Source organism: Chironomus tepperi, unplaced genomic scaffold, assembly GCF_022539635.2.
Source record: "Chironomus tepperi strain 1889 unplaced genomic scaffold, CSIRO-AGI_Ctep_v1 contig_13, whole genome shotgun sequence".
NCBI classification, from domain to species: Eukaryota; Metazoa; Arthropoda; class Insecta; order Diptera; family Chironomidae; genus Chironomus; species Chironomus tepperi.
The window spans coordinates 857,879-885,728 of record NW_027226135.1 but is presented as its reverse complement, the minus strand read 5'-3'; the positions used below and the strand labels follow the sequence as shown (position 1 = coordinate 885,728).

The 27,850-nt window shown below is 36.0% G+C and overlaps 3 protein-coding genes and 1 non-coding gene across 4 annotated transcripts; 1 reads left to right on the top strand and 3 right to left on the bottom strand.

The window, feature by feature from the left end:
* Positions 1–12,147: 12,147 nt before the first annotated feature.
* On the top strand, positions 12,148–15,572 carry LOC139090382 (chitinase-like protein Idgf4). The gene is made up of 3 exons (XM_070640161.1): positions 12,148–12,307; positions 13,983–14,360; positions 14,671–15,572. The coding sequence occupies exons 1-3, from the start codon at positions 12,187–12,189 to the stop codon at positions 15,489–15,491; spliced, it is 1,320 nt and encodes a 439-aa protein (XP_070496262.1). The 5' UTR covers positions 12,148–12,186; the 3' UTR covers positions 15,492–15,572.
* A 3,238-nt stretch (positions 15,573–18,810) lies between these two features.
* Positions 18,811–18,947, bottom strand: TRNAL-CAA (transfer RNA leucine (anticodon CAA)). Its single transcript has 2 exons — positions 18,910–18,947; positions 18,811–18,856 (listed from the first exon to the last, which is right to left on the bottom strand). It is a non-coding gene; the product is annotated as a tRNA-Leu (tRNA).
* Positions 18,948–19,255: 308 nt separating this feature from the next.
* On the bottom strand, positions 19,256–20,745 carry LOC139089713 (pancreatic triacylglycerol lipase-like). Its single transcript, XM_070639315.1, has 4 exons — positions 20,700–20,745; positions 20,074–20,640; positions 19,859–20,011; positions 19,256–19,491 (listed from the first exon to the last, which is right to left on the bottom strand). Exons 1-4 carry the CDS (start codon positions 20,743–20,745, stop codon positions 19,256–19,258), a joined length of 1,002 nt encoding a protein of 333 aa, XP_070495416.1.
* Positions 20,746–22,600: 1,855 nt separating this feature from the next.
* LOC139089380 (transmembrane protein 87A) lies at positions 22,601–27,830 on the bottom strand. Its single transcript, XM_070638910.1, has 8 exons — positions 27,643–27,830; positions 27,509–27,569; positions 26,230–26,259; positions 26,095–26,138; positions 25,107–25,235; positions 24,645–24,800; positions 24,379–24,591; positions 22,601–23,482 (listed from the first exon to the last, which is right to left on the bottom strand). The coding sequence occupies exons 1-8, from the start codon at positions 27,745–27,747 to the stop codon at positions 22,712–22,714; spliced, it is 1,509 nt and encodes a 502-aa protein (XP_070495011.1). The 5' UTR covers positions 27,748–27,830; the 3' UTR covers positions 22,601–22,711.
* Between the last annotated feature and the right edge of the window lie 20 nt (positions 27,831–27,850).

Here is a 27,850-nt window from a genome sequence, read left to right as displayed (position 1 = left end):
ATTAATCATTGATTATTAGGAAAATTCGATACTTACTTGCTTACTTTGCCGACCGTACAGTTCAATTTCGATCCATGACACCTTATAAATGTTACCTGAAGTTGACTCTTTCACAGACTTTGACTTTCATGAGTTTTTTTGACGCGAATGTTCTCTCTTGTCATTTAAATAGTCAGACTTAGAGTTCTCATTTGATTCTTAGACTATCATTCAAATTAAAAGCTATTAAATCTATTTTGTTTGTTCTATTTTCAGTTGCAAAAACTTGTTTTGAATACGAATAAAATTAGATGATCATCTTTCTACGATCATCACATGATGAACTTTCAAGGTCTAATAATGATAATTTAAATTTTCATTTGGATCACGTTTTTACTGAATATTAATTGCTTTGTTTGTTGGATGTTATTGGCTTCTATTTCATACTTATTAACCTTTGTGAAATTGTTTGAATATTCATGAGAATTTATTTTAATTTTCAAAGATTCACAATTTTTTTGATGTAAATTTTATGAATATAGGTCAGGTATTGATAAAGGTCTGGTTCTAGGCCGGAGTTAAGTCGATTTTGAGCAGAATTATTGGCCATTTCTAATAGACATAATGCCCTTGACATCAATAATTGCAAACGGTTGCCAGCGATAGAGCCAGCTTCAGATTCAAACTAAGTGATGCCGTTGGCCACATTTGATCTGAACAGTCAACGAAGTAAATATGAAAGTGTTATGTGGGAAGAATGTTTGACCCCAAATTCACCTGGATATGGTTCTGATATATTGCACTACTCATTTGAACTAAGCCAAAAAAGGATTGATGCAGAAATATAAGAGATAAATACAATTTTCACTAAAAATAGTATAGAATATTGACTAAAAACTTCACATTTTCCATAAATATCTAAACTTTATTTCCATTTAAATTCTCAATCCTACAACGGAAAAGTCTCATCAAAAGTAGCTGTAGACACAATTTGATTAGCCGTCTTTGTCATTGTCTGTGACAAGCTCTTCTCAAAATATGGATTAATCCTATCAGACTTAAACAACGGATTGTCCCTCACAAGTGCACCAGCAATGTCATTCAACGTTTTACTTCCAAAAATTCCTTTCAGCTCAACCGACGACGGCTTACTGGACTTAATTTTGATGGCCACATCCTCAAATCTGAGATATTCCTTGCCATTTTTCGTGTATTTTTGCATTTTTATTGAAATTCTGTTGACTGAATTAATTATTTTAATGACAACTTCACCGTCATTTTTGACAACACGTCCAAATAAGTTGGCACGGAACTGAAAGTTTCCAGTCATTTCCAGTTTTGGGTATAGAATAATTGCGTCCATTTTGAGGTCTTGAATGTTGGCACTGTGGATTAATAAGCATGAAAATTTGACTTTTTTGATGCTTTTTGAACTTACCGAAGCTTCTGAATATGGAACTGCGATGTCCCATGGATCGTCACATTAGTCAGAACTATCTGAATTCCATCCGATTCTCCTATGTAGATGCTGACATAAATTGGACAAATTTTGAAATTCCTCAATTTTTTAAAAATAAAACTAAACTTACTCATCAATTTTTGAAGGTTCCTGTGGTGGAATTTGAAGACCCGGTCCAAAATTACCGGACGCGAGTTGTGGCTTAAGATGATTAATTGAGTTTATGATGCATTCGCCCAGTTTTGGATCACTTCGTCTGCATAGTTTTATTGATGGAGCTATAAAGATTCAGATTTGACTTAAGTGACATTAAGAGGTAAGGAGGATGCTCTTGAGAGCTTGCTTGGCTAAGATATACTAGATGAGCATGTTCCTGAGAGCTGTTTGAGAGCGTAGACTGCTCTTTGCAAATCTTTGTCACTATACAACCTGTCTAAATCGGATATCAATACTTACGTAGCTGCTGTATAGAAATATTCACTAAACTAATCAAAAATATCACAGAAATCACCGATTTCATTGCTTATTTTCCAGTCTGTCAATAAATAAATTTGTTTATTTTTTCCAAAATTCTCTAAAAATATCTACAAAAAATTAACAGTTTATATTCAAAATGTCACGATGTTTACGATCAGATCAGCGAAAATTGACTGAAAAATCAAAACTAAGTCAACCAAAAACTTGTTGATTTTATTTCTAATTATCAAACATAATAAATTTTGCAAAAAAGACAACAGTAAAGATGCAAAAAAATCAAAAAAATCAAAAAAATCAGCATAGTTGCTGGCCAAGATCAGCATGGTTGATGACACATGCAAAACAAGTCACTCGACTGCCAGTAACTTTAATTTTGCCATAAAAATGCAAAATATTGAATCTGAAATTAACAAAAAATTGCTCAAACTTGAAGAAATTGAAACAAAAAAACAAGTTGATGAGTTGCATTTGGTTGTGGCATGTTTGGTGCTCGTGATCAGGTTGATATGCAAATTCTTCACAATTTAAGACTTGCGGCTAAATAACGAAACTGTCGAAGATTTTGTTTTGACAGAATTTATGAGGAGCCAAAGAGACTATGTTATTGCTATAAGGATATAGAATTGAGTAAAGATGATTAAAATTGAATAGGATGTTATGAAATTCAATGAGGAATTACAGATCGAAGACTATGGTTAGGAATTGATCTTTACGACCAGAGAAGTATGGAATTAAGTCATGTAATCTGTAACATATCAGCTCAATAAGCAACATATGGTACCAATTAGCATTCTCAATAGGGACAATAAAGTGCTCATTGAGATCATATGCTGGCATGTTAGGCAGAGTTGCAAAACAGGCACCTGTGACAGGCAAAAACCGTACAAATTCTTGATAATTTAAATGGTTTTTCTTACAAAACTCGGTGTCTTATACATCCCGGTGTCCGGTCCTGACGGATTCTTTACCATGTTTTTGCTTGCCTGTCGCCAGTGCTTGTTTATCAACTCAGATGTTAGGGATTAACACTTGATTTTCAGTTTGAATTAGAGTTGGGATAGCTTTGGCAGACCAGAGCTCTGCACATGTAATTCTTGCAAACCTAAAGAACCTTATAAGATATCTCGACGTCTGTGACTAAGACTTTTCTGTCTTGAGATTGTTGCTTTTTGAAACCAAGATTCCGAAGAACATCCTTGAAGTCTCGGTCTCCTTCCTGGTCCCAATTTTAGTTTCAGTTTTGGTATCTATCCTAGTCTCGATCCCAGTTTCGTTCAGTTCTGATCTCTGTCCTTGTCACGTTCTTAGTCATGATCACAGTCTTGATCTCAGCCTCGGTCTCAGAAATTCGTCGAAACCAAGACTTTGGGAATTTCATGTAAAAATTGATCGAACTTAGCCAAAATTTGACTATACTTGGAATTCTGTTGATTATCGACTGGAATAGACAATAAAATCAACTAATTTGACAGCAATCCATCACATTATAAGTAAAATTATCGATTTTTATTCAATTTTTACAATTTCCAATCCTAAATCTACATTTAAGCCTTAAATCTAATCACAAATTTCAACTTAACTACCCAAAAAAAGTCTTTAATTGCCTAAATCCCAAACCCCATCCTCAATGTCTATCAGGAAACAGTTCATCAAACGTTGCCTCCTTTGTAATTTTATTAGCAATTTCCGTAAATGATTCCGACAAGCTCTTCTCAATGTGCGGATAGAAGTCATTAAGTAAAAAGTCTGAATTTGACACCAAAATGGCATGAACAACTTCACTCAAAACTGGATTTCCGTTGAATAAATTTGATAATTTTAAAGCTACAACTTTTCCAATATTAAGTTTCAACAGAATTGGCTCAAACTTGATGTATTCAACGCCATTTCTGAGATATTTTTGTGCCTTAAGTTGAAGCCTTGCCTTTGCATTCTCAAATGATGCATACAAGTCACCGTCACTCGTTATTGGTGCCCCGAGCAGGCTCAAAACTAATTTGTACTTTGACTTAATTTCAAGTCGTGGAAATGAAGCAATTACGTCAATTTTGATGTTCTCAAAGTTTGTTCTGGAATTGGAAATAAGCAGCACAGATGAATAAGATGATAAAAAAATATTCAAATTTTATTGACCTACCGTAACTTTTCAATACGAAAACCGGTAATGCCTCTGATGTAAACATTTGTTAATGCGACCTTGACAGAACGATCGTTGCCATATGCGAGGCTGCAAAATGGAAATGAAAGAGAAATTATAGATTTTGGATGAGATTTATTTATGATTTTTGGGTATTTGGGGTTAAATGGGCAGAAACTTTAACTGACAATGAGTAAAGTCACATCAAATCTGATGCTAGACACCCTAACAGACATAGAGCATGCTTTCATGGTACAGAAAGCCAACTACGATACCTAAAAGCGGTCCCTTACCATTAGGTACCTTTGTGGTCTTTCTGTACCATTAAAGCATGCTCTTTGCCTGTTAGGAACTAACTTAAGATTCCAAATCACTAAGTCTACATACCTCTTAATGAAGAATGGCTCAGCTGATGGAATGTCAAGTTCTTTAATACCATTAACTAAATATGGTTGAAGATGACCAATTGATCGGATTATGCAGTCACTAATTTGAGGATCATGTCGTCCACATACTTGAATGTATGATGCTAAAGTGATGAAAATGATGGTAAGAAAAAAGATGTTGTTAGTTATGATTAGGGGAAAGGTTGGTCGTTCAAACTGTGTAAATTAACTGTGAAACTATGAAACATGAAGATTAAGAGCCGTATCTAGAGATATTTGGACTACTTCATATTTAAACAAAAATTCTCAATTTGCTAGAGTGTTTCGAGACAAACATCCAGCCTTCGAATCCTCGTCTCTTATCCACCTATCTCCCTTTCTAACCTCCTACCCATCACCCTTCTTTCCTCCTTCTTTCTCCCTACTCTCTTAAATTTCCATCCAAAAAATCAAAACTTCAGTATAAATGAATGTTTAAACCTTGAATGCGAATTTGAGTCGCATTATCGAATATTTACGATTGTTTTCTCAGCTAAACTCAAAATATGCATCATCATGCATAAGATTTAGTATCGAAAAATAAAACACGTGCTTTTATATCAGCAATATTTATAGCTTTCACACACCTATTTTCTCGAGAAATTGGCTTGATTTGCATTTGAAAACAATCATATAAAATGCATTAAGTTATCCTAAAAATATTAAGTAGTAAAAGTGGGATTAAACCAATTAAATTCACATATTCTCTTCTAATTCTTCTTTGAATGTCTGCTTTATTTATAGAATTTAGTTTAATGGACTAGGAATTTGAGTAAAAAAATCCGTAATCCTTCTAATTTTTTGCAAAAATTTCACACTTCCTCTTCCCTCAAAACACTTTTATCTAAGCTCAAAACACTGTTTTCCGACTTTTTCAGGCTGTTTGGCTTTCGGATATTAACTTTCAATTTCAAATACTTACGTAATTTTGAATTAACACGACTAAATGTTGTACAGAATATCACAATAAATATTGATCCAATTGAAATTTTCATTCTTCTTAATTTATTTAAATTCACTTTTTTGTTAAATTCAATTTTTAATTTTTTTAAATGATTTTTTGATTATCTTGCTGTATTTTTTATATCCACAAATAATATCAATCCTGACTATTTTCCATCCACTCTGTTAGAATCTTAACACAAAACTGAAAACATCTGATCAAAAAACAGCACAAATATATAGGAAAAATCCAAAAATATTCTTAAGAAAAACACTTTTTTTATTGCATTTATTATCAAAACGAGTTGTGCCTGCTTAGTGGTTTATTTTAATCTAATTTATTCCTCAATTCTTTGTTGCAGCTTCTTTTTTTATCAAAAAATTAAATTTATTTAAATTTTATTCAAAAATATTTTTGTTAAAATTAGTTTGTAGGACACAGATGTTCATTGTTAGGATCAATTGGATTGATTGTTGAGTTCTAAATTGAATTAAAAATTGATGAAAATCTTGATTGATTTAAAATAGATTTAGATTGAATTTGTTACTGATTGTGGCTTACTATAAGACAGTATGAACAAATAGCTGAGGTCATGAATCTCAATTGATCTGTACCGCCAGCAGTACGCAAGCATAAACAAGCAGACAGACAATTATGTGCATGAATTGATGGAGAATTTTGGATGTCAATTTTGATAAAGTCAATTTGAATACTGAAAATTCTAAATCTGGTACAATTTGGGTCTTTGTCGGGATACAGCAGCAACAGACTTCTAGGTAGACCCAAGAGCTCATGGGGTTACTATATAAGCAACAATGCGAAAGTGCTGGAAATTAGAAATCGGCAAAAGTCATCTAAAGACAGATTCCAGCTTTCGACGAACTCTAAATACGGAAATTGGCACTCGTTAGTCTTTACCAAGAGAGTATGCAAAGCAGTACAGAATTGACAGGACTCTATTTAAAAGTTCGACTCCCAGAGGAGGTCAAATGAACTACAATGTCCAAAAACCGACTCCAAAGGACTTTGCAGTATGCTTTCTCGCTATCGAGATCGGGATTTTGAGAAAGCATACTTTGCAGTCCAATTTAAGCCCAAAAGAGTTTGACTCCTGGAGTCCTGTCAACTCTCCAGCAACACAAAGATGAATACATCAATATCGGCGCCAAAATATAGTCAAAAATAGAAATTGAATAATTTCAGAGTCAATAAAACCTTAATCGATAGTTACATAATTATTTGCAGGTGTGTTTTTGACAAGCAGCTGCAAATTAGATATTTGTTTTAAAATAGATCTACTTATCATCTCTGATTCTCTTTTGAATATCGCTTCTATGAATTTTTCTTATTATTTTACAAAATTTTTGAATATTTTTTTAGTTAATTTATTTTAATTTTTTGGACAATTCTTTGGATTCTTCTAGAATTGATGTCTCAAAATGATTGTAGTCTATGGTTTTCGTATTTTAAGTGATTAAGCGCAAGATATTACATCATAGTAGCCCATAATAGTTAATTTATAGACTAGACAATCATTTAGATAGCATCATAATTATATTCAAGCTTTAAAAAGATTCCTATATTCAGAATTTAAAAATCTTTTGTTTAAAATCAATCAGCTGTGCGTCAAATGTCATTGAACTCTTGGAATATATGATTTCTATTGTCTAGTATGCCGGTTGTTTACATTTTTAAGCTTTATGTTTAGTATATTAAAATTCTAGTAATTTAGTCCTTTTCAACATCAATTAAGATCAATCAGGACAATGATGGGCAACCTGTGTGCCGCCAAAAATGTCATATACCGTAAGTCGTGAGCAGTTTAGGTCGAGGCCATCACTTAAAAAATTGTTAAAAACTTTTGAAATTTTTAAAAGTCACCTTGAATCAATTAAAATATCTGGCAAATATTAGCTACTGGTTTAGTAGGAACCACAAATTGATTAATCGATCCTAATTCTGACAATAAGTGGTTTGGTGACTTTGGTATGATTTAGAGCGATTTTTTAAAATCTGGTCCGATTTAGAATTATGCAAATTTTGCAAAACCCTCTGCAGATCATTAATTTGGAAAAAACCCCAATTTAAATACTGAAATAAAAACAAACTTAATTCATAAATTCAAATTCAACTTTCACATTAAATCATGCACGTTCTTGGATTGTTGTGTCATTTATTAAAGATTTAGGAAGATAAAATCGTTCAAAAATAGTAACTAAGTTAGAGTTATCCAAAGTCTCGTTTTCGATGAATTTTCGCGACCAAGATCGGAACTGGGAACAAGAATTAAATCAGAAGGATAGCTCTTAAATTTGATTTGTCCAAATAATATCGGAACAAAGCAGGAAATTGAAGCTAAAACAGTGTTGGCAGGACTTGATATAGATGAGAGTCCAATGGAGCTCTAATTCTGAGCTAAAATTGCTTGAAATAATGCTGAACTTAACATAAAACGTGATGGAATTGGAACATTAAGGATTTAATTAAATCCAAAGGCTACTTAAACTAATCTGAAGATTTAGACAAACTTAAAGCTCACTTTTAGTGCTTCTTGCATACATTCAGGCGCAAAGCTTCAAGCAATCCCCAAAAAACCATTGGTAGCTTTAAATTCAGTTATTGGATCATTCTCATGGGGTGTTGGGTGAGCTCAAGGATATCCGGATGTTTATGCAAGAATTAGTGATCATCGGACATGGATGATTAATAATATGGTGTAGGGTGGTGATTAGGGGGTGCTAGAGGGTCTTTGGTTGGGTACAGGCCCTTAAGGTCCCCTCAACCTGCTATATCTTATGATATATCCAATAAAATACCAAAAAACTCCTTTTAAACCTTATTAATTACAGTCAATTTATTAAAAATCCTCACAAATATTTCACTGACTTTCTTATTAAGTATTGGATTAATATTATCCATAAAATATGTTGAATTATGTAAATACTTTTCATTTACAGCAAGTTGAAGGATTTTAAAGTCATCAAATAAATTTGTCAATTTAAATCTGTGAACTTTTCCGTCCAGAATTTTTGCATTTAATCCCATTGATTTTGAGTAGCTGATACGTCCTGTGTAGTTTTTGAGAATTATTAGTGCTTCACCTGTTGTTGTTAGTGTCTTTTGTTGGATGGTACCTTGGAGAGTGTAGGAACTTGTGATGCTGATTTGTGGGGTTGATATGGTGGCTTCTTGGGTGATGTTTTTGATGTTTGTGCTAAAAATTGATGGAATTAAGGATTAAAGTGAGGTTTTTTGAAGTCTAGGTCTTGACAAATGTTCGAGAACCCGAGAAGACTACCCTCAGGAAGTATTGTTCTTGACATCCACATCGGCATCAGACTTTACCGTGAAAATTGTGATTTTTTTATGATTTTTCAAATTTTTTACGATAATGCCTGAATTTGGTTAAGAATTTGGAAGTAAATTTATTGAAATTTTGATGTTTTTTACCTGTCTTTCTTAATTTTGTAGCTTGCAGCTCCACTAAATGTGATATTTGTCAATATAAGCTTGAAGTCCTTTTCGTCACCCATAACAAAACTAAAAAAAATGAGGAAATTGGTTGAAATGATCACAAAAATCTCTTGTAATACTCACTTGTCTATGGAATATGATTTTAAATCCAATATTTTTTGTATATCCTCTAAAGGCTCATCATAAGATTTAGATGGTTTCTTCTCTAGTGTGTTTGGGCCATTTTTGGTTCTCAAGATGTTTGTTTTTGTATCTAAATGGAAAGAAATTGAACTGTTTGTACTTAGTTCTATGAGAATAAGGACATTTTACAATAAACCTAAAATTCTACTTGAATTTTGTCATAAATCTTAGTAATTAAAGCAGTGATGGGCAACTTATGTGCTACATCACACTGAAGTTTTATGAAAATTGAAAGTGCGATTCAAAATCTCTTCAATAAACCCATAAAAAACGATTATAATTTTTTGCACAAAAAAAAGTTGTTCACAACTGAATTAGATTGTCAGCTTAGCAACTCCTACGATACAGGCTTAATCCCAAAGAATATTAAATTGGATTTCAGTGATTTCTCGCTGTTTTATTTATAAAAAATCGGTTTATGTGATCTGATTCACACAAATTGTGACTAGATACATTGCATTGATATATCTTGGGTCATGCAATGTGCAGAGTTGTAAATCGATCATCATCAAAAGGCAACAAAAATAAATTGACCAACTTCACAATGAAAAAGACACAAATAACAAATAAATCAAAGTTTGCAAGACTATATTGATGAGGCGCCTCCAATACATTCTCAAAAAAAGTATTGTCCTTACTCCTAGAATTCTGACAACTCTGGATTTGATAACTTTTGAACAAACTAGTTTGCATAATCAAGAACTTTAATAGCAAGAACATTTGAATCGATAATAAGGAATTGCACCATTTACGAGAAAAAAGAACTTGAATAAATACATGTAGACATATTATATAACAGAGCACATAACTACGTGCTAATGTATGTTGCAAACAATAAAGAATTTGTTACACATGTTCAATTGCACCATTCACTTTTGTCATTATTTTATGTCCCAAATTACTCAATTTGACTAACGTTATCACTGTTATTTAGCTAAATTATCAATTTCCTTTTTGTATTGTACTAAATTTTAGCAAAGACAACTAGCCAGCTTCAGATTCTAACTAAATGGGGCCATGGATCACATTTGGTCTGGCCGGGAAGCGAAATAAGTCAAATTGTCATCCACAACACAAAACCAAAACACATCCCTTAAATCCATTTCCTTAATTTTCACTTCAAAGACTTACAAACTTCGCACGTTGCAAACACGGAAACATTCAAAATCATAAACATAAGTAGCTTAAACATTCTGATAACTTGCACTTGTTTTAATATTTAGTCACCAATGTCATAGCTGTTTCAAATTCAAATAAAGACTGAAACAAAATTCTTAATTTTAACATTCTAATTTATATTCGGATTGATTTTTTACTAAGAAAAAAAAGATTGGGGTTTGTTTGGAAGTTACGTACAGTTGAACAGAAGTGTTTAATAATAAATGTCAAATGGATAGTCAATGACCTTAGTTTAATAGCTCATGACGGATAATTGGTTCAAAATCCGGAACCAGGATGACGAGACTCAGGCATGGTGCCGAATTTAGAACAATTCTGGCATCAAACCAGAGTCTCGCCGACCTGGGGCCGGGTTTTTGGATCAAATCGTTAGTTTATGCTATTCCGGCAAGTTATTGTCTAGATAAGTGTCATGGCTTACTACCTAGGTGTTCCGTGACTTAATTTTTTTGAAGGACTTAGGTCTAAATGATGTCTAGTTCTAACGTATTCTGATACAATTAAGAACAAGATTCTAGATATTGGACATGATAACCTAACGACTCCTTAAATAAAATAGATGTAAGAAAGTAGCCGACATCAAAGCCAAACGACCCATGTCTTGCTAAACTGACTTCTACATGATAAAAAAATGGAATAAAAAATAAGTAAGACAAAAAACAGGTATTTCAATGACAGAAGTGGATTAAAAGTTGCAAATAAATTTAAATAACATTATATCAATCTTGTTCTTGCTCTTTAAGGGAAGCTTTTCTTCTGAGTGCAGCAAAGCTCTAAGTCGACTCGAATTCTGTATGGAATAGTCGACTTGAGTTGAGAATCGACGTAGTGTCGACTTAGAGCTCATTGTGATTAAATCAGCAAACTGAATGATTTGAGCACACAGCACACCAACTCTGTAAAGTATATGAAGCGAAAGTAAATTAAAAAGAAAACACAAAAAGTAGTGGTCAAATACAGTTTAAGGTAAATAAACAACTGTGACAAGCAAAATTGTTTGTTTTTGCAATTTTAGCTACGACAATTCGGGGTCGTTCAACTGTTACGTAATGGAAATATCAATTTTTTTGACCCCATCTCTCTTCCGCATCATTCACTTCTTCACATAAATGGGACAAAGATTAAAATTTGTGAAAATTGCTGATTTTTGTGTTACGTAGTTAACGAACGTCCCCACATAAGATTTCATAAAAAAGGTCATTCACTTGTTGAGAATCAAACGATATTTGAATGACATTTAGGATTTGTTCTAAATGAAGACTTTCAAATGAATACAGAGTATCTTATGCAGAACATTGATTCATTAGTCCTTTAGTTCGCATATCCGTTCGTCAACTCATTCGCTTGTTCGCTCATCAGTTCATCCGCTCATCCGTTCGGTCGCTCGTCCGCTCGGTCAGCTCGTTCGCTCAGTCAGCTCGTCCGCTCGGTTTGTTCATCCGCTCGGTCAGCTCGTCCGCTCGGTTTGCTCGTCCACTCGGTTTGCTCGTCTGCTCGGTCGTCTGCTCATCCGCTCGGTCTACTCATAGGCTTCGCTCGGTAATTCACTCGGTATGCTCGGTCAGCTCGATCAGCTCGACCAGCTCGTTCGCTCGTCCGCTCTTCCACTCGACCGATCTTCTACTCGTCCGCTCGTCTGTTTGTCTCCTAATTTGCTTGTCCGTTCGTAAACTCATTCGCATGTCAGCTTGTCAACTCGTCAATTCGTCTGTCTATCCTGATCATCTCCTCTCTCTTCATGACTCACTGCTGTTCATAAATCATAAAAATTCTCACATTTAAAAAATTCACTCGAAAATAATTTTTTTTGCTCCTCTCATTTTTGTTGTACAAAAATTCTCATTAAATCACCTCCTGACAAATAAAAAATAAATTCACATCTCAATTCGCATGACAATTTCAGTTGATTCTCAACTATTGACAGATCAAGATGTGGTGGAAGATTACTTTAGTCAGCTGCCTGCTTATCGGCGCATCTCAAATCACGGAGACGGCAGCAAATGATTCAAAAGTTGTTTGTTATTACGACAGTGCTGCATTTGTTAGGGAAGGTAAGGAACAGAATTTTGATAAGCTGTGATTGTGTGAATTTGAAACAGTTTTTGGTGAACTTTTGGAACTGATTTTAAAAATAGAGTTTTGGGTGTTGATAATGATGTTGATTTGGATGTGGATTTAGAGCTATTTTTGGATTATTATAGAGATTAATTGTGATTATTTTGAGTATGATGAAGGATTTTGAGGTTAGAATCTATAATTGAGGTTAAAATTTAAAATTTTGCTAAAATTCAGTCAATTTTGAGGTTATGATCTGGTTAAAATATAAATACTTAACTTTGAGGTTATAGTGTGAAATTTTGGATAAAAAATACTCAATTTTGAGGTTAGAATCTGAAATTTTGGATAAAAATGCTTAATTTTGAGGTTAGAATCTGAAATTTTGGACAAAAAATGCTCAATTTTGAGGTTAGAATCTGAAATTTTGGATAAAAATGCTCAAATTTGAGGTTAGAATCTGGAATTTTTAGGTTAATACCCAAAATTTCATCAAATTAACAGTCCATAACCTAAAAAACTCAACAGCCAATCCACAAACAATACAAAAATGCCAAACAATCAACCGCAAAACCACTAAACACTTCATTACACTTGATCACCTTCCAATTCCCATTGTCTTAGTATGCAAATACTATAAATTGTGAGATTTACTTAATGACACTTGTGTCACACACTTACACCACACACTACTCGTGTTTACACTCCATAAGTTGACTGTTCTGAAGAAATAAATTTTAAAATATGTGAATGATTAGCTTGAGACAAAGGTCAAAAATGTTATTTTAAATAAAAATAAGAAGATTTGTTGATTAATATAAAAATCGGTTGAAAATTGAGAGAATAGAACTGAGTAGAGAATGAATCATTTGTGAATTTGTTTATGAATAATCTCCTTTATCAAGTAGAATTTAGTTTAATAAATTGAAGTAAATAAATAGTTTTACTTGATGACATCATGTAAAGTATGAGGTAGTCAACAAAGAGTTAGAGGATCTCAATGCAAAGATCCAGACTTGCTGGTTTAGGGATTGAGATTAGTCAAGACCAACATTCCGTGAAACCCTGGCTAGATCGAACTAGAAACAAGCCAGCATCAATTTTAGACCGATCTGTCTAAAATTGACATTAGCTTGTTTCTAGTGCGATCTAACCAGGGTTTCCCGATGTCTCTGTCTTGACAAATCTCGACACCAAGACCAGGAAGCCTTAGTCTCTGCGTCGGACTCTCGTACTCTTTGTTGACTACATTAGTTGATCCAAAATCCAGCATTATCTAGCATGATGCCAAATCCGTCGCTTAGTCAGAATGACGCTAGCCTGGAGACGAGTATTTGATATACCTCTGGATATATGTCTTCTGAGTAACCCTCTGGATATATGTATTAAGTCATCTATTACTGATGACTGAAGATCATGAGGTTATTGACTGTACGTAGAGTATCCTTGGGACTGACTCTATCCTACGCAATCTTCTGCTGGTTTGGATTATTAAGGACATTAATTCAGATTAAAATCTGTTAAATTAACTTATCTTCTGACCCAAAATATCACACCTCAATGCTACATCCTCAAACAGTTCGAAAATCACACAATTAATTCCTAAATCTTAACTTTATTATATCTTAATTAATTCTTTCCATTCAATTCCAATTCCTTTCTCAATTTTAGGTCTCGGCAAGGTCACCCTCGCCGACATTGAACCCGGTCTAAGCCAATGTACCCACTTAGTTGTCGGATTTGCATCAATTAATGAACAAAAACGTGTAATTTCATTAAATCCATTACGTGACTTGGATCATGGCAATCGCTTGTATCGCGAAGCAACAAACCTTCGATCAAAATATCCAAAATTGAAGGTCTTACTTGGTGTTGGTGGTGACATCTCTGGTGATCCTGATAAGTGGTTGCAATTGTTGGAAGCATCAACAGCCAGAATTGCATTTATCAACAGCGCTTATGACTTGATTAAGACTTATGGATTTGATGGACTTGATTTGGCATTTGAATTTCCAAAGATTAAGGTTAAGAAGACGAGAGGATCTGTTGGTGAGTAGATTGAGGTGGTTATGGGGTGGATGGGGGTATTGATGGGGGTATTGGGTGTTTGGGGGTCTGGCTATGTCTCTGGTAGGTTGGGTGAGGGTATGTAAGGGTCATTGATGTTCTTAGGATGATTGCATGCTTGAGATCAATCCTAACTCGATGGATGTAAGAGTTTGGGTACACCCCGACTCATCGGGCCCCCTGCTACACCCTGACTCATCGGGCCCCCTGCTACACCCCTGCCCAACCATACCACATAGAATATAAGAAAATCCCCAAAAAATCCCAATTAATCTCCAAAAATTCATTCCAGGTTCCTTCTTCTACTCCATCAAGAAAGCCGTCGGTGCAGCCGGCAAGCCAGTCGATCCCAAATTCGAGGAACATCGCGAAGAATTCACATCCTTAGTTCGTGAACTCAAAAACTCATTCCGTCATGATGGCTACATCCTCTCATTCACACTCAATCCCAATGTCAATTCGACACTCTACCTTGACGTTCCACAGACCATCAACAACATCGATTGGGTCAACATTGCTGCTTTTGATGTTCAAACACCACTTAGAAATAAGGAAGAGGCTGACTATGCAGCACCATTGTATAAGCCAAGTGAACGAAATCCTGAATTAAATATTGACTTCCAAGTTACTGACTTGCTTGCACGTGGCGTACCAACTAGTAAGATTGTTGTTGGAATTCCAACATTTGCACGTTCATGGAAAATTGAAGATGGATCGACATCAACTGGAGTTCCACCGGTTAAGGCTGATGGTCCAACTGATGAAGGTATGGAAAGTAAACAGGCTGGTTTGTTCAGCTATAAGGAAGTCTGTGGAATGCTTACAAATCCACAAAATAAGGATTTGAAGGGTGAACGTGGTCCAGTTCGTAAAGTTGGCGATCCATCAAAGAGATTCACGCCTTATGGCTTCCGTTTGCCTGATAAGGATGGCAAATTTGGACTTTGGATGTCGTATGAAGATCCTGACTCGGCTGGCAATAAGGCTGCATATGTTCGTGCTAAGAATTTGGGTGGAGTTTCTATTATGGACTTGACATTGGATGACTTTAGAGGAACATGTACGGGAGATAAATTTCCAATTCTTAAATCTGCTAAATATCGATTGATGTAAATGACTTTGCTGTAAATTTGACTTCTTTTGTAGATTTTTGGATATTTTCTTTGTAATAAAATGATTGTTTTGTGAGAGGAATTAAGGATATTTTATTGTTATCTTTGTTATCTTCGGTTGTCTTCGTTATCTTCGTTATCTTCGTTATCTTCGTTATCTTCGTTATCTTCGTTATCTTCGTTATCTTCGTTATCTTCGTTATCTTTGTTATCTTCGTTATCTTCGTTATCTTCGTTATCTTTGTTATCTTCGTTATCTTCGTTATCTTCCGTTTCTTTGTTATCTTCGTTATCTTCGGTTATCTTCGTTATCTTCGATATCTTTGTTATCTTCGTTATCTTCGTATTCTTCGTTATCTTTGTTATCTTCGTTATCTTCGTTATCTTCGATATCTTCGTTAATTCTCTTCATTCTTAGGTCGAACTAGATACAAGCTTATATTCTGTGCCTTTAAAGTACTACAAACATCACTAAAATAATCATCAGTTCCATTAGTCTCCATATGAAATATTTCATACAATTTCGGATAAATTTGGTGTATTTTTTCATATCCATAGTCAAATTTATCAATGTATATCCGTGATATGATGTTCGGTTCCTTTGTCACAAACATATATGGTGAAAAAAATTGAAATTCATTATTTAAAACTGAAATAATTTTTAATTTTTTCAACTTATTAAAGGAATTTAAACTAAATTTTTGAAATTTATTCGAGTCAATGTTGAGTTCCACAAGTGACGAAATAGTCGACAGGCACATCATGTCGGTCAGCAAGTTCCCAGCGACATTCAAAATTGATAAATTTAAAAAATTATCACATTCAATAATTGAGATTGAGTTCCTGGATGCATCGATTGTTGTTGTGCCTGACTGGATGAAAAGTGTGTCGATTTTGTTCCTTGACACTTTAACAACTGGAACTCCGCAGGTCGGGTAAATGCCAAATAGCTGATTTGAGTTAATTGACAATGAAAACATTTCAATTTTTGCAATTTCATCACATTTGACAGACTTTATGGAATTTGATGGAAATGCCAACGATTCTGCGAATTTTAAATTTTTTAAAATTTTTGTCAAAATTTTGTCGTTAATTTCGCAATTTGTGCATGAAAAGCCGTTGATTGATTTGAGATATTTTAGTGATTTTGTCAAATTTTTGGTCATTTTTACGTCATTAAGTCCAACGTATGAAATATTTTTGAAATCCCCAAAAGCTGTCGGTTCCATTTTGTCAAATTTTACATTTTTTAAGCTAAAAACTTGCAAATTTGAGAAGCTTTTAAGGCTTTTTATGGACAATGTTGAGGCTACGATGTTCAAATAGGTAATTTTGTGTTCCTTGTTGTCAGTCCTGCTGTTGACTTCAAACGATGAATTTTCAATTTGCAGTTCCCTAGCTTCAATTGGTACGAGAAGTTGGTTGCTTTTTAGATATGCAAAGTTGGTCATGTAAAGCTTGTAATATGATCCTTCGGTGCTTGAAATGTTTAGAAATGCTGTCGAATTTTCCAGATTATTTCCATCGATGAAGCAAACATTTTCCTTGTATCCTCTTTTGCATGAGATATTTTGGACATTTGAGGATGCAACAAGATGGGATGTCAAGAGTAAAATGATAATTTTGAACATTTTTGAATTTTTTAACATTTTTTTGAATTTATTTTCTACTTTTTTATGTCTGATTGGAAAAAATCAAGTCCGTCTTACAATTTACAGTGTCCGATAGGAACTAATCAGTCGGTCGTCAACTAATTGCATGTTAATTCAATCAAGGAGCCGTTTATGTATTGCATAAGGCTCTTAGAAAGGAGTAGGAGGGGATGGGGGTTGGTAAATGGACAACTTGACATAATGCTCAGCTATTAACTATATCTAGGGTGGCCAGAGGATTTTCACAAAATATCGGGACATTTTTGAAGAAAAAAAAAACGAGACACTTTGAGGCTTTGTTGGGACACAGCAGCAAGGTAGAAAAGTACAGCAGCGTCCCGGCAAAAATACAGCAGATGGCCGCCCTAACTATATCCAAAATCGATTAATGACTAAAATGATTTAATGTTCAATTAGTGCCTCCTAATATCCAAATCAATATAATTGGACTCAATTTAGTAGAAGAAGTGTGTCTATTTAATTGATTATTCAAGAATATGTAATTGATTTTGTAATTCTCCTTAATATTCAGCACGTGTACAGGCTGTCTTGTTAATGGATTAAGTCTAATGTAATGTCTCAGTCTCTAAATTGTCTCAGTAATCCAGCAACATAGCTTAAAACAGCTCACAATTCCATTTTTATTCAACAATTATGAAAATCTTCATAATTTCACTTCTAAACCTTCTGAATTCCATCAATTCCAACTCCATCTGCTCTGACTTAACATCAACATTCAAAACCTATCCCGGATATCGTTTCGATCCATGGCACGTCAAAAAAGCAGTCGTCAAGTTCATCCAACATCCAAGTTCCGACACATTAATTTATTCACCAAAAAATGTCATCAAATGCAATTACAAGCATGCTGATGTAGTCATGGATAAAGGAATGGTATTTTTTGCACGACCATTTGATGAATGTGATCCATTTTTTGTGCCTTTTGCTAATTTTAAGAAGCCTGAGACGAACATTTTTGCGCCACCAATTAAAATTACTAATCATAGTGTGATTTTTGAGATGGTCCATAAGAAGTATGTTGTGATTTATACATGCAAGGAAAATTCTAAGACTATGACTTATGAAATTGGATTTTTCATATTTATTGATTATAAATTGAGTGTTAAGGATCTGGAACGTGAGTTGGAACAGGTTTGTAATTGGATTCGACTCCCTCGAGACACCCTCGACTCCCTCGAGACACCCTCGACTCCCTCGAGACACCCTCGACTCCCTCGAGACACCCTCGACTCCCTCGACTCCCTCGACTCCCTCGACTCCCTCGACTCCCTCGACTCCCTCGACTCCCTCGACTCCCTCGACTCCCTCGACTCCCTCGACTCCCTCGATAATTGATACAATTCTCATATTTGCTTCTGTATTTTCAGGTTTTCTATCGTATGAATGTTCCTATGAAGAGTTTTTGGAAGTTTGAAGACTTGAACGATGGAAATTGTATTTGTGAGCAGTAAGCTGCAGAGGCTGAGGTAGCAATTTGAGAACAAATCTGACATTTTGCATCAAAATCCCAAAAAAACGAAGAATTTAATCCAAAAAATTGCTTTTTCTTCTTCTTGTTCGCTCCCAGGACCTTCTTGCATCAATCACAATTCCTTAATAATTCCCCCAAAAAAATAAATTTCCCCAAAAAACCATCAAAAAAGTAATTGTCAGCGGTGGGATTCGAACCCACGCCCTCAGAAGAGGATTAGAAATCTCAGAACCAATTTTTGTATAACAAATTTGTTACTAATTGGAAGTTATTCACTTGAGTCTAACGCCTTAGACCGCTCGGCCACACTGACAGAAGTGGTGGATTTTGGCAAAATGACAAATTTAAAGTTGGTGCTGGAAAATGTTGAGGAAAAGCTGGAAAAACTCTTTTTTGATTGATTTATGTGAAAAAGTTGTCAATTTTGATGATTTTTTGTGTTTTAAAATTAAGGAACGGATTTGGAACTGATGTGAAAATGGAACTGATGTGAAATTGGAACTTTGTGGAACCTGGAACAGCTGAAAACTGAAACATTCAAAAATTTCCCAATAAAAAATTCAAAATTTTTCAAAAAAATTTATAAAATTTATTAAATTTTCATTTTTTTTTCATACAAATTTAACCTCTAGCGAATGGAGATGCAGCATTAGTTTCCAAGAAGAAGACACCACGTGTTGTCTTGCCAGCATCACCACCCATAATAGCTGTAGTTCCAGTTCCTGGACAATTACGTGATGTAATTTGTGCATATCCTGTACATTGTCTTGCGACAAATCTGGCACTGTTGACTGATTCGGAGTAGAATAAGTTGGATCTTTCGTGAGCGCAGGCACCGCTGGCATCAACACCGCATCCTAAAAATGGGGATATTTGAAATGAAATTGATGAGAAATTTGGAGGGTGATTTTTGGGAAGGATTGGAGTTGTTGAGGCAATTGAAGGTAGATTGGGGGCTTTTTAGGGAATTGTTCTTAATTAGGGGCATGTTAAAGGAGCAATTGGGGCTTGAGGGTCTTCCCTTCAATTCTACTCCGTCTTAAAACATCCGATCAACATTTAATCTCAAACCACGTCATTAATTATCAAATAAATTCGCAAAACATTTCATAGCATTCCTCAAGTGGCTTGACATTATCAGTTAATTAATGACTTTGTCCTTTAAGTCAACAAATTATGATAAAAAAGTGCTTCAATTTTAATCCTTTAAGACATTTTACATACCTGGTTGAGTTGAACCCCAGTTAGGGTAGAATGAGGCATGTGTGATTGGTTGATCGAAACCTAAAGTTCCAGCATTTGTGTGTAAAGCTTCGGTGTAGACGGCATCAGTTGAGTGTAATCTGTCGGATGGGGTGTTGACGTTGAAGAGTGGACCTGAATAATTTTTAAGGAACTAAGCATTATGAACATTTTAACAGCAATTCCAATCAACTCACCAGCTGGATCTGTTCCAAAAATGGCAGCAACTGATGGTCCAGTAATCAATTTACCAGCATGACCAGCAACATGACTTCCCAATGAGTGACCAATAATGATGACACGTCCAGGTGCAGTAAGAGCAGCAGATCTCATAGCATTGACTAATCTAGCAACAGCGGCACCAACAGCACCAACACGATTTCTAGCTGTCAAGTAGTTTGGTGTCTGTGCACCTGCACCCCAATCAACAACAACAACATTGTGGTCAGCTCTGTCAAGAAGACTGTTTCTGATGAATGTGTTTAATCCTGTGTTCTGGTTGGAGTTCCATCCGTGAATGATGAAACGTGCACCATTGGCAGCAATCCAGTTTGAGTTTCTGACTGTATTCATGTCAAATGTGATTCTTTGTCCAGCATTACGGTTACGTCTTGTGAATAAGAGGAAGATGACATCAGTGTCGGCATTGAAGCTTGGCTCTGGCTCAACTTCAGCTGTGTTCAAGTCAAAGACGTGCATGCGTCCATCTTGATCGGGTGCAACACCGAATCTTGGGGAATTGTACTCAATTGGATTTGAGTGAGCTGTGGATGGAAATGGATGTAAAGTCACTGAAATTTGATGGACATGCCAAGTAACTTACCTCCAACAAAGAGAGCAACGAAGACAGTCAACAAGAATTTTTTCATTTTTTTATTCAATTCAACAACTCAAGAGGAACTAAAGTCATTCGATGCTTAGCAATCAAATTTATTTGAAAAAAATTGAATTAAATTTATCAGTAAAACGTCACAAAAGAAACAAACGAGATAGGCATGATAAGTTACAGATTATTAGCTATAATAAGCTACTGCTAATTGTGGATGTATTGGCTTCTCAGGTGGATGATATTTGACAAAAATTTATTTTTGACTTTTGGTGATTAGATAACGGTTAAGAAGGTAAGGTTGTTATTGAGATTGTTAGAATCTTTTATGAAGTGCCACACAGAGTGTCTTCAATGTGACATTAATTGAGGTACTTACTTCCTTGACTGGGGCGCATTGGGGCTCATTGCCGCTCGTAGGGAATGTCTGATGACAGCTCTATGCTTCGAAATTTGCCAGTTTGGGATGTTAGGGACTCTAGCGTCATTTTCATCACATCAAGAGCAGGAATGGATGTGGAATGGATGGGGCTTGGGTCATGAAGTCCGGTAAGTTTGCGGATGACGCTTGGCTCACGATACGCAAATAGGAGATTCAATATGTTCTGACATTAATTGAGGATGAAAAGGATCATGAGTTGGTCTTAAGGATTTACCTCAAGATGCTGCATAGGTTTGGACCTCTTAAATCCATCAAGACGTCTCCTTTAGAGTCTCGACTCCTTTTATTAGGAGTTTTGACTCCAATGTAGGCTCTTCTACATTAAATTCCTCTCAATCCTGACTTAAAACCTAATATTCAGCACCAAAACTGAATTTTGACAAAATCATCTGATTTTCAGCCCTTAAGCATCAAGTCATCAGACATTAACTTTTATTAATAGCTCAATAATAAATTTATCAAAGATATTCTCAAGAATAAAAGACCCCACAGCTTGATAAGTCAAAGATTATGGCTCATAATAGAACTTCTGTTAACAATTTTATTGACTGATAAGGACATTTGTTGATTAGATAACGGGTTAATTGGTTAATGCTTTTGTTGGGGGAAATCCGAGCTTTTAAGTGATTGGAATGTCATTAATTATGATGGACGGACAGGTGGTTAAGTGAGATTTGATTGTTGTTGATGGTTTAAGGCAGAATTGGAGGGAATTCAATGTAAAGGGGACTTAACTAGAGTTCGAACACCAATAGGGACTCTATAGAAGCCCTCTTTTCGGAAATTTGGTGCCTGGGCACCCACATTCCTGACAACTTTAGTCTAAATCTCATTTATAGCCATAAAAAAGGTCAAAAAGCAGTCGTTAAAGGAATTTTTGTTGGCAAACAAAGAGCAATATGCTGTCAAAAGTGGACTTGCTAAGACAATATGTTTGAATATGACAGTGGTCATCACTGACAGTGGTATATTGGAATACAATGAGGAACAAGCTCATACGTATGAGGGTTAAAGGGTTGATTCACTCCAAGGGATTAAGTGTACGATACAGGTAGTAGGGTACAATAAGTTTGAACTGGTTTTACGGTGTAGTGATGCAGCATGATGATACAGTGATACAGAGACACCTGATCGGCGTGACTCAGAGGACGATTCCTTCGATGGTGACAAAGTAGTTAATTTGTCCCAGGAGCTCGAATTCGACCTAGTTTTTGTATGGAATAGTTGATATAAAAACCGAATGGACTTCGAACTCTGTCTGCATCGTATCAGTGGTGTATCAACACAGTACTGCACCTTGTCGTACCATACCGCATCATCATCTACGTCATGTAACTTCCAAGTGTGTAATTGACCATTCTTAGGATCTAAGAGATGTCAATTCACTGTGGAACGTTCCTGAATATGAACCAAATCTACAAGAAACCACCAAAAAAATACAACAAAATCTTCTCAATTTCATCTTTTATTATTTTTTTAAATTATTTATTTTAAAACTTTTCTATGAATTTTAAATTAAAATAAAAAGTTATTTTAAAAATTAAATAAAAAAAGGTTTCAAATTTTCTCATTGCATCTTTGATACTTCAAATTTAGTGTTCATTAATTCATCATCGGAATCTAAAAGTATGGAACTATTTGCAATATTTTCCTCAACCCATTTCATCATGCTATCCTCCTGTTCATGATTCTTATCATGCTGTGCATGTGACTTACTACTCGTTCTGACTTTACTAAGTGTCTCATGTGTATCGGCTGAAAAGTGAACTTCCTCCTCGTCATCATCATCATCATTATCATTAAGAAGCGGTGCGAATGCATATTGTTGATTATTTTTTGTTGGACGCCATAGGAATGCAATGACGGTAAGTAAAATTGAGAATAGGACATGCCAAAATGATATATCAATCCACAGATCCTTCCATGCACATTCAGTCTCTTTATGAATTTTAATTGAATAAATCATAAAGGCAATGGACATTGTGACACCAAAAATTAGGACATTCTTAAAATGGATATAAAATTGTAGCTTAACTGGATTACGTCGTAGTCTTAATGCTCTAATTGTTTGAATTAATGATGTAAATATCCAATAACATATTAAGGAATCTATTAATGCAAGTGGTACGGCAGCAAGTACCAATTGTCGATTTTCACTACGACTTTCTGTTTGTGCTAATCTTAAGTAGCTCTCAATTGATGCCATTGTAAAGTATAGTGATGACATTACCGATATTCTAACGACAGACTCGTCACCGATACGAGCTTTGATTATACCAAAGCCCATGGAAATGTACAGGACGAGGACTCGACTTAGTGTGCGTTTGATGCAGGATATCTAAAAAATGGAGAGGAATTTGAGTAATTTTTGATATTTTTCATGATTTAGGGTGAGTTCGGAAATTACGTAACGCTTAAAATTGTATTTTTTGACCCCCTTGTTCCCCACCATAAACCCTTTCTTCCTTTTCCGCTCATCTTGGCTCTTTTTGGCTCCTTTTCAATCTTCTAGGCTTTTCTCGGCTCCTCTAGGCTCTTTTTGACTTTTCTCGGCTCTTCTAGGTTCCTCTCAGCTCTTATCGGCTCCTTTCAGCTCTTGTCGACTCGTCTCGGCTCATCTCGGGTCTTTTCGGATCTTTTCGGATCTTTTCTCGACTCTTTTCGGCTCTTTTCAACTCTTATCGGCTCATCTCGGATTCTATCTGACCTTTCATTTCCTTTCGGCTCTACTTGAGTCTTTTCGGCTCTTCTCGACTCCTCTAGGCTTTTCTCGGCTCCTCCCGACTTTTCTCGGCTCTACTCGGCTCCTGTCGGCTCTTCTCGACTCCTCTCGAATCGTATCTGCTTCTTTTAGTCCCTTTTGACTCCACTTGGCTGTTCTCGCCTCTTGTCGGCTTCTCTCGGCTCTTCTCGGCTCATCTTGGCTCCTCTCGGATCCTATCTGCTCCTTTCAGATCCTTTGGACTCCACTCGGCTCTTTTCGGATCTTTTCGGCTCCTTTCGGCTCTTCTCGGCTCATCTCGGTTCTTCTCGGCTTCTCTCGATTCTTTTCGGCTCTTCTCGGTTCATCTCGAATCCTTTTGGATCTTTTCGGCTCCTCCCAGCTCCTCTTGGCTCTTCTACGCTCCTCTGTGTTCCCCAATGCTCCCCTTTAAATTCTCCACTCTTCTTTCTTCACCTTCCCTCCTCCCCTTCATAAGCATCACGTAATTTCCCAAAACCCCATTAACTTACCAGCTCAGCACTCAATGCCAATGGCATCGACGAATATCCAATACTGTTGGCTTGATGATATTCAAAATAAAACATTGCCTTCTCAAGCATACCGAGAAGGATGACAGCACCAACCCAAAATTGTATTCTCAATAATTGTCGCCAAAATACTGACGATACTAATGTCCAAAATATGGCAAGAAGTGAATAATACAAGCACATGAAGGCATAGAACTGAAAATTAAATTTGTCAATAAATTGTTAAAATTGAAATTTTTGATGCTTACATGCAGCAGTGGCAAGTCTTTTGCTGTTAACATTCCATGTGGTCCAATGAACTTAATAACTGTATTGGCATTAAACTTTGTGTACGGAAGTGAATCCATTTGTAGTTGAAAAATGTATATTCCATCCTTTGGTACTGTTAATATTGATTTATCGTTCTGGAAATGGATATGGAAGTGATTAGATAGGTTTAGGGGCTTTAGGGTAGATATAGAAGTGGAATGGACCTTAACAGACCCAATTGGACCTTAACAGACCCAATTGGACCTTAACAGACCCAATTGGACCTTAACAGACCCAATTGGACCTTAACAGACCCAATTGGACCTTAACAGACCCAATTGGACCTTAACAGACCCAATTGGACCTTCTTGAGTGCTACGCAACCTTTGAACGTTCCCTTGGATTACATTCCCAAGGACATTCTTGTCTCTAAAAACAAGAACATGAATTGCAATACTTACAGTTGGTTTTGTGATTTCAAAATTTCTATTGTCTTGTGCGAGTTTAATTCTTGATAAGCTAATCGGACCATTGCACGGATACTTTTCGGTTTCAAATATTACGGGATCGTCGAGGGTTTTGTTTTCTTCCTAAAAATTAGAATAATAATGAAAATTTGGTTAATTTTTTTGGATAGATGATATGAGATTGTCAGGATGTATTGAAGGATCGTCAATATTTGGAATGTCTTTAGATGCCGTCCATTGGGGTGTATGGTCGAAACTACTCATTATTCACAGGGACTGGGACAGAGAGAGAGAGAGATGCTTGGAATAGGACTGGGACTGAGACTAGGACTGGGACTGGGATAGACACAGGGACTGGGATTGGGATTGGGATTGGGATTGAGAACTGAGGACAAGGACGGGACATGGACAGTGACGGGACATCGACAGGGACTAGGACATGGACAGGGACTATGGACAGGGCCTATGGACACGGACTATGGACAGGGACTATGGACAGGGACTATGGCCAGGGACTAAGGACTGAGGACAGGGACGGGACATGGACAGTGACAGTGACGGGACATGGACAGGGACTATGGACAGGGACTGAGGACAGGGAAATTTGCAGGACTTTGGGTTTCCAGACTCCAAAAGTCCAGCTGGACATTGAACTACATTGGAGTTCTGTCCCAACTCTGCAATGAGCCTTATACATTGCCTAATCACATTCTCACTTGTACAAATACAACGTGTCCATTAGATATGTATTTTGTCATTGGATATTAGGTACGTTGTCGATATCCATTGAAATTGGCATGCTGTCTAAATGCCAAGTCTACATGACTAACAATTCCAATAATTTCAAAAATCAAGCTTTACAAATTTGCACAAATTCCTTGAAACCCCCCAAACTTCAGTCAATATTAATGTCATTCAGTCACGAACTCATAAATACATCCTTTGTTGCAGTATATACAGTCAATCACATCCACATACTCACCAAATTATGACATATTTTCTCCGTAAATGTATATTTAAGTGTCACTAAAATGAAAAAATATTATTTAATGTGATTAGATTAGACTTTTATTAGTTAGGAATTGTCATATAATTTACTATCGTAGACTAAACTAACCTTCTGTGCTGTTTACTGATTCGCATAGAACTGGAAGTAGAGAATTTTTTTTGGGAGAAAATTTGTTAGAAAATTGTAGATAAAATTGTGGATTTTTTTGATGGATTTGATGGATAAAATTTGAGGTGAATTGGAGGTAGATGCTTGAATTGCATGAATCAGGGCATGCTAAGAAGGCAGGTCTGCAGGGCTGGTTGATGTGTCTTTGGCTTGATGACTTGGATGATAGTTGAATTCAGACTAACATGACTCTGACTGGGTGGCATGGATGAATACCGAATTCAGGCCATTGTGACACTGACTTGATGTATGATGAAATCTCAAGCCTTCATGGCGTGACACTGACTTGATGTCGGATGAACACCAAATCCAGCGCTAAATGTGACAGGCCTGAATGTGACTCTGACTTGGTGGCTTGAATGAAAATCGAGTAAAAGCTCGTGTGACTCTGGTATTATGCTGGACGCAAACTTTGTCCCGGACCGGCATGACACTCATTTGATACCAGATGAGCATCGAGCCTAGCACTAAGTCAGTGTCACTACCGTGTTAATATCGTGACTTAGATGGATACCAGGCCATGCTGTGACTCTGCCTTGGCGACATGGATGAAAACTGAAAGCAGACCAAATTGACCCTGACTTGATGACTTGGATTAACACCGATTTCAGACCAATATGAAAGATCATCAAGACAGTCATACGATAGTTTACTCTGACTTGCTCTAATGAATAACGAGTCCAGGTCTGCATGTGACTCTGGCTTGGTGATTCAGATGACCATCAAGTCACACCAGACCGGTGTGACTCTAGCATGATGCTGGATGTTCAATATTGATGTTCAGTCAAGGCCGGCATGACCCTGACTTATTATTGGTTGAAGACCGAATCCAGCACTTAGTCAGAGTCATGACAGTCACAAGATAGTGACACTGACTTGGTAACTCGGATGAACATTGAGTTCAGGTCCGGATGTGACTCAGACTTGGTATCTTAGATGAACACCTAGACCAGGCTTGGATGTGACTCTGAATTGATGCCGGATTCGATTTTCATCCGGTCAGGGTTCATGCCGGCGTGACCCTGACTTGATACCAGATGAACACCTGATCCAGCTACAATCCAGCATCAATCCACAGTCACATCACCCTAATTCTTGCCTTTTCATCGACTATCCAACTCATCCGAATCAAGATAAGACCACTTAGTCATGCAAATTCTGATTCAACCCCGGAAGTATCCACAAATCCAACAAAGAATCTACCATTCCTTCAACTTACTCGTTACTATCACATTTGTTCCTTTATTTAATGTTATAGGAATTGAAATGTCGTTCTTATCCTGCAAATTAATCCAAAAAATAAGGTCAATTTGAGAAAAAAATGTCGTCAGTGAAAAAAGTCGATTGACTCACCTTATTTAAGTTAAATTCGAAATAACTTCGTTCGGGCGATGCAACGACAACGGCTATAGACTTAAGTGAGATCAGGAGAATTAAAAGCGGCTTGAAATTTTTCATTTTTTTTTATGTCCGGAAAATTTTTTTTTGAGATTTTTTCAATTTTTTTTTATCAATACATTTTATTTTGTTGTTTTACGAATGCAAATACTGAAGGGCAGGC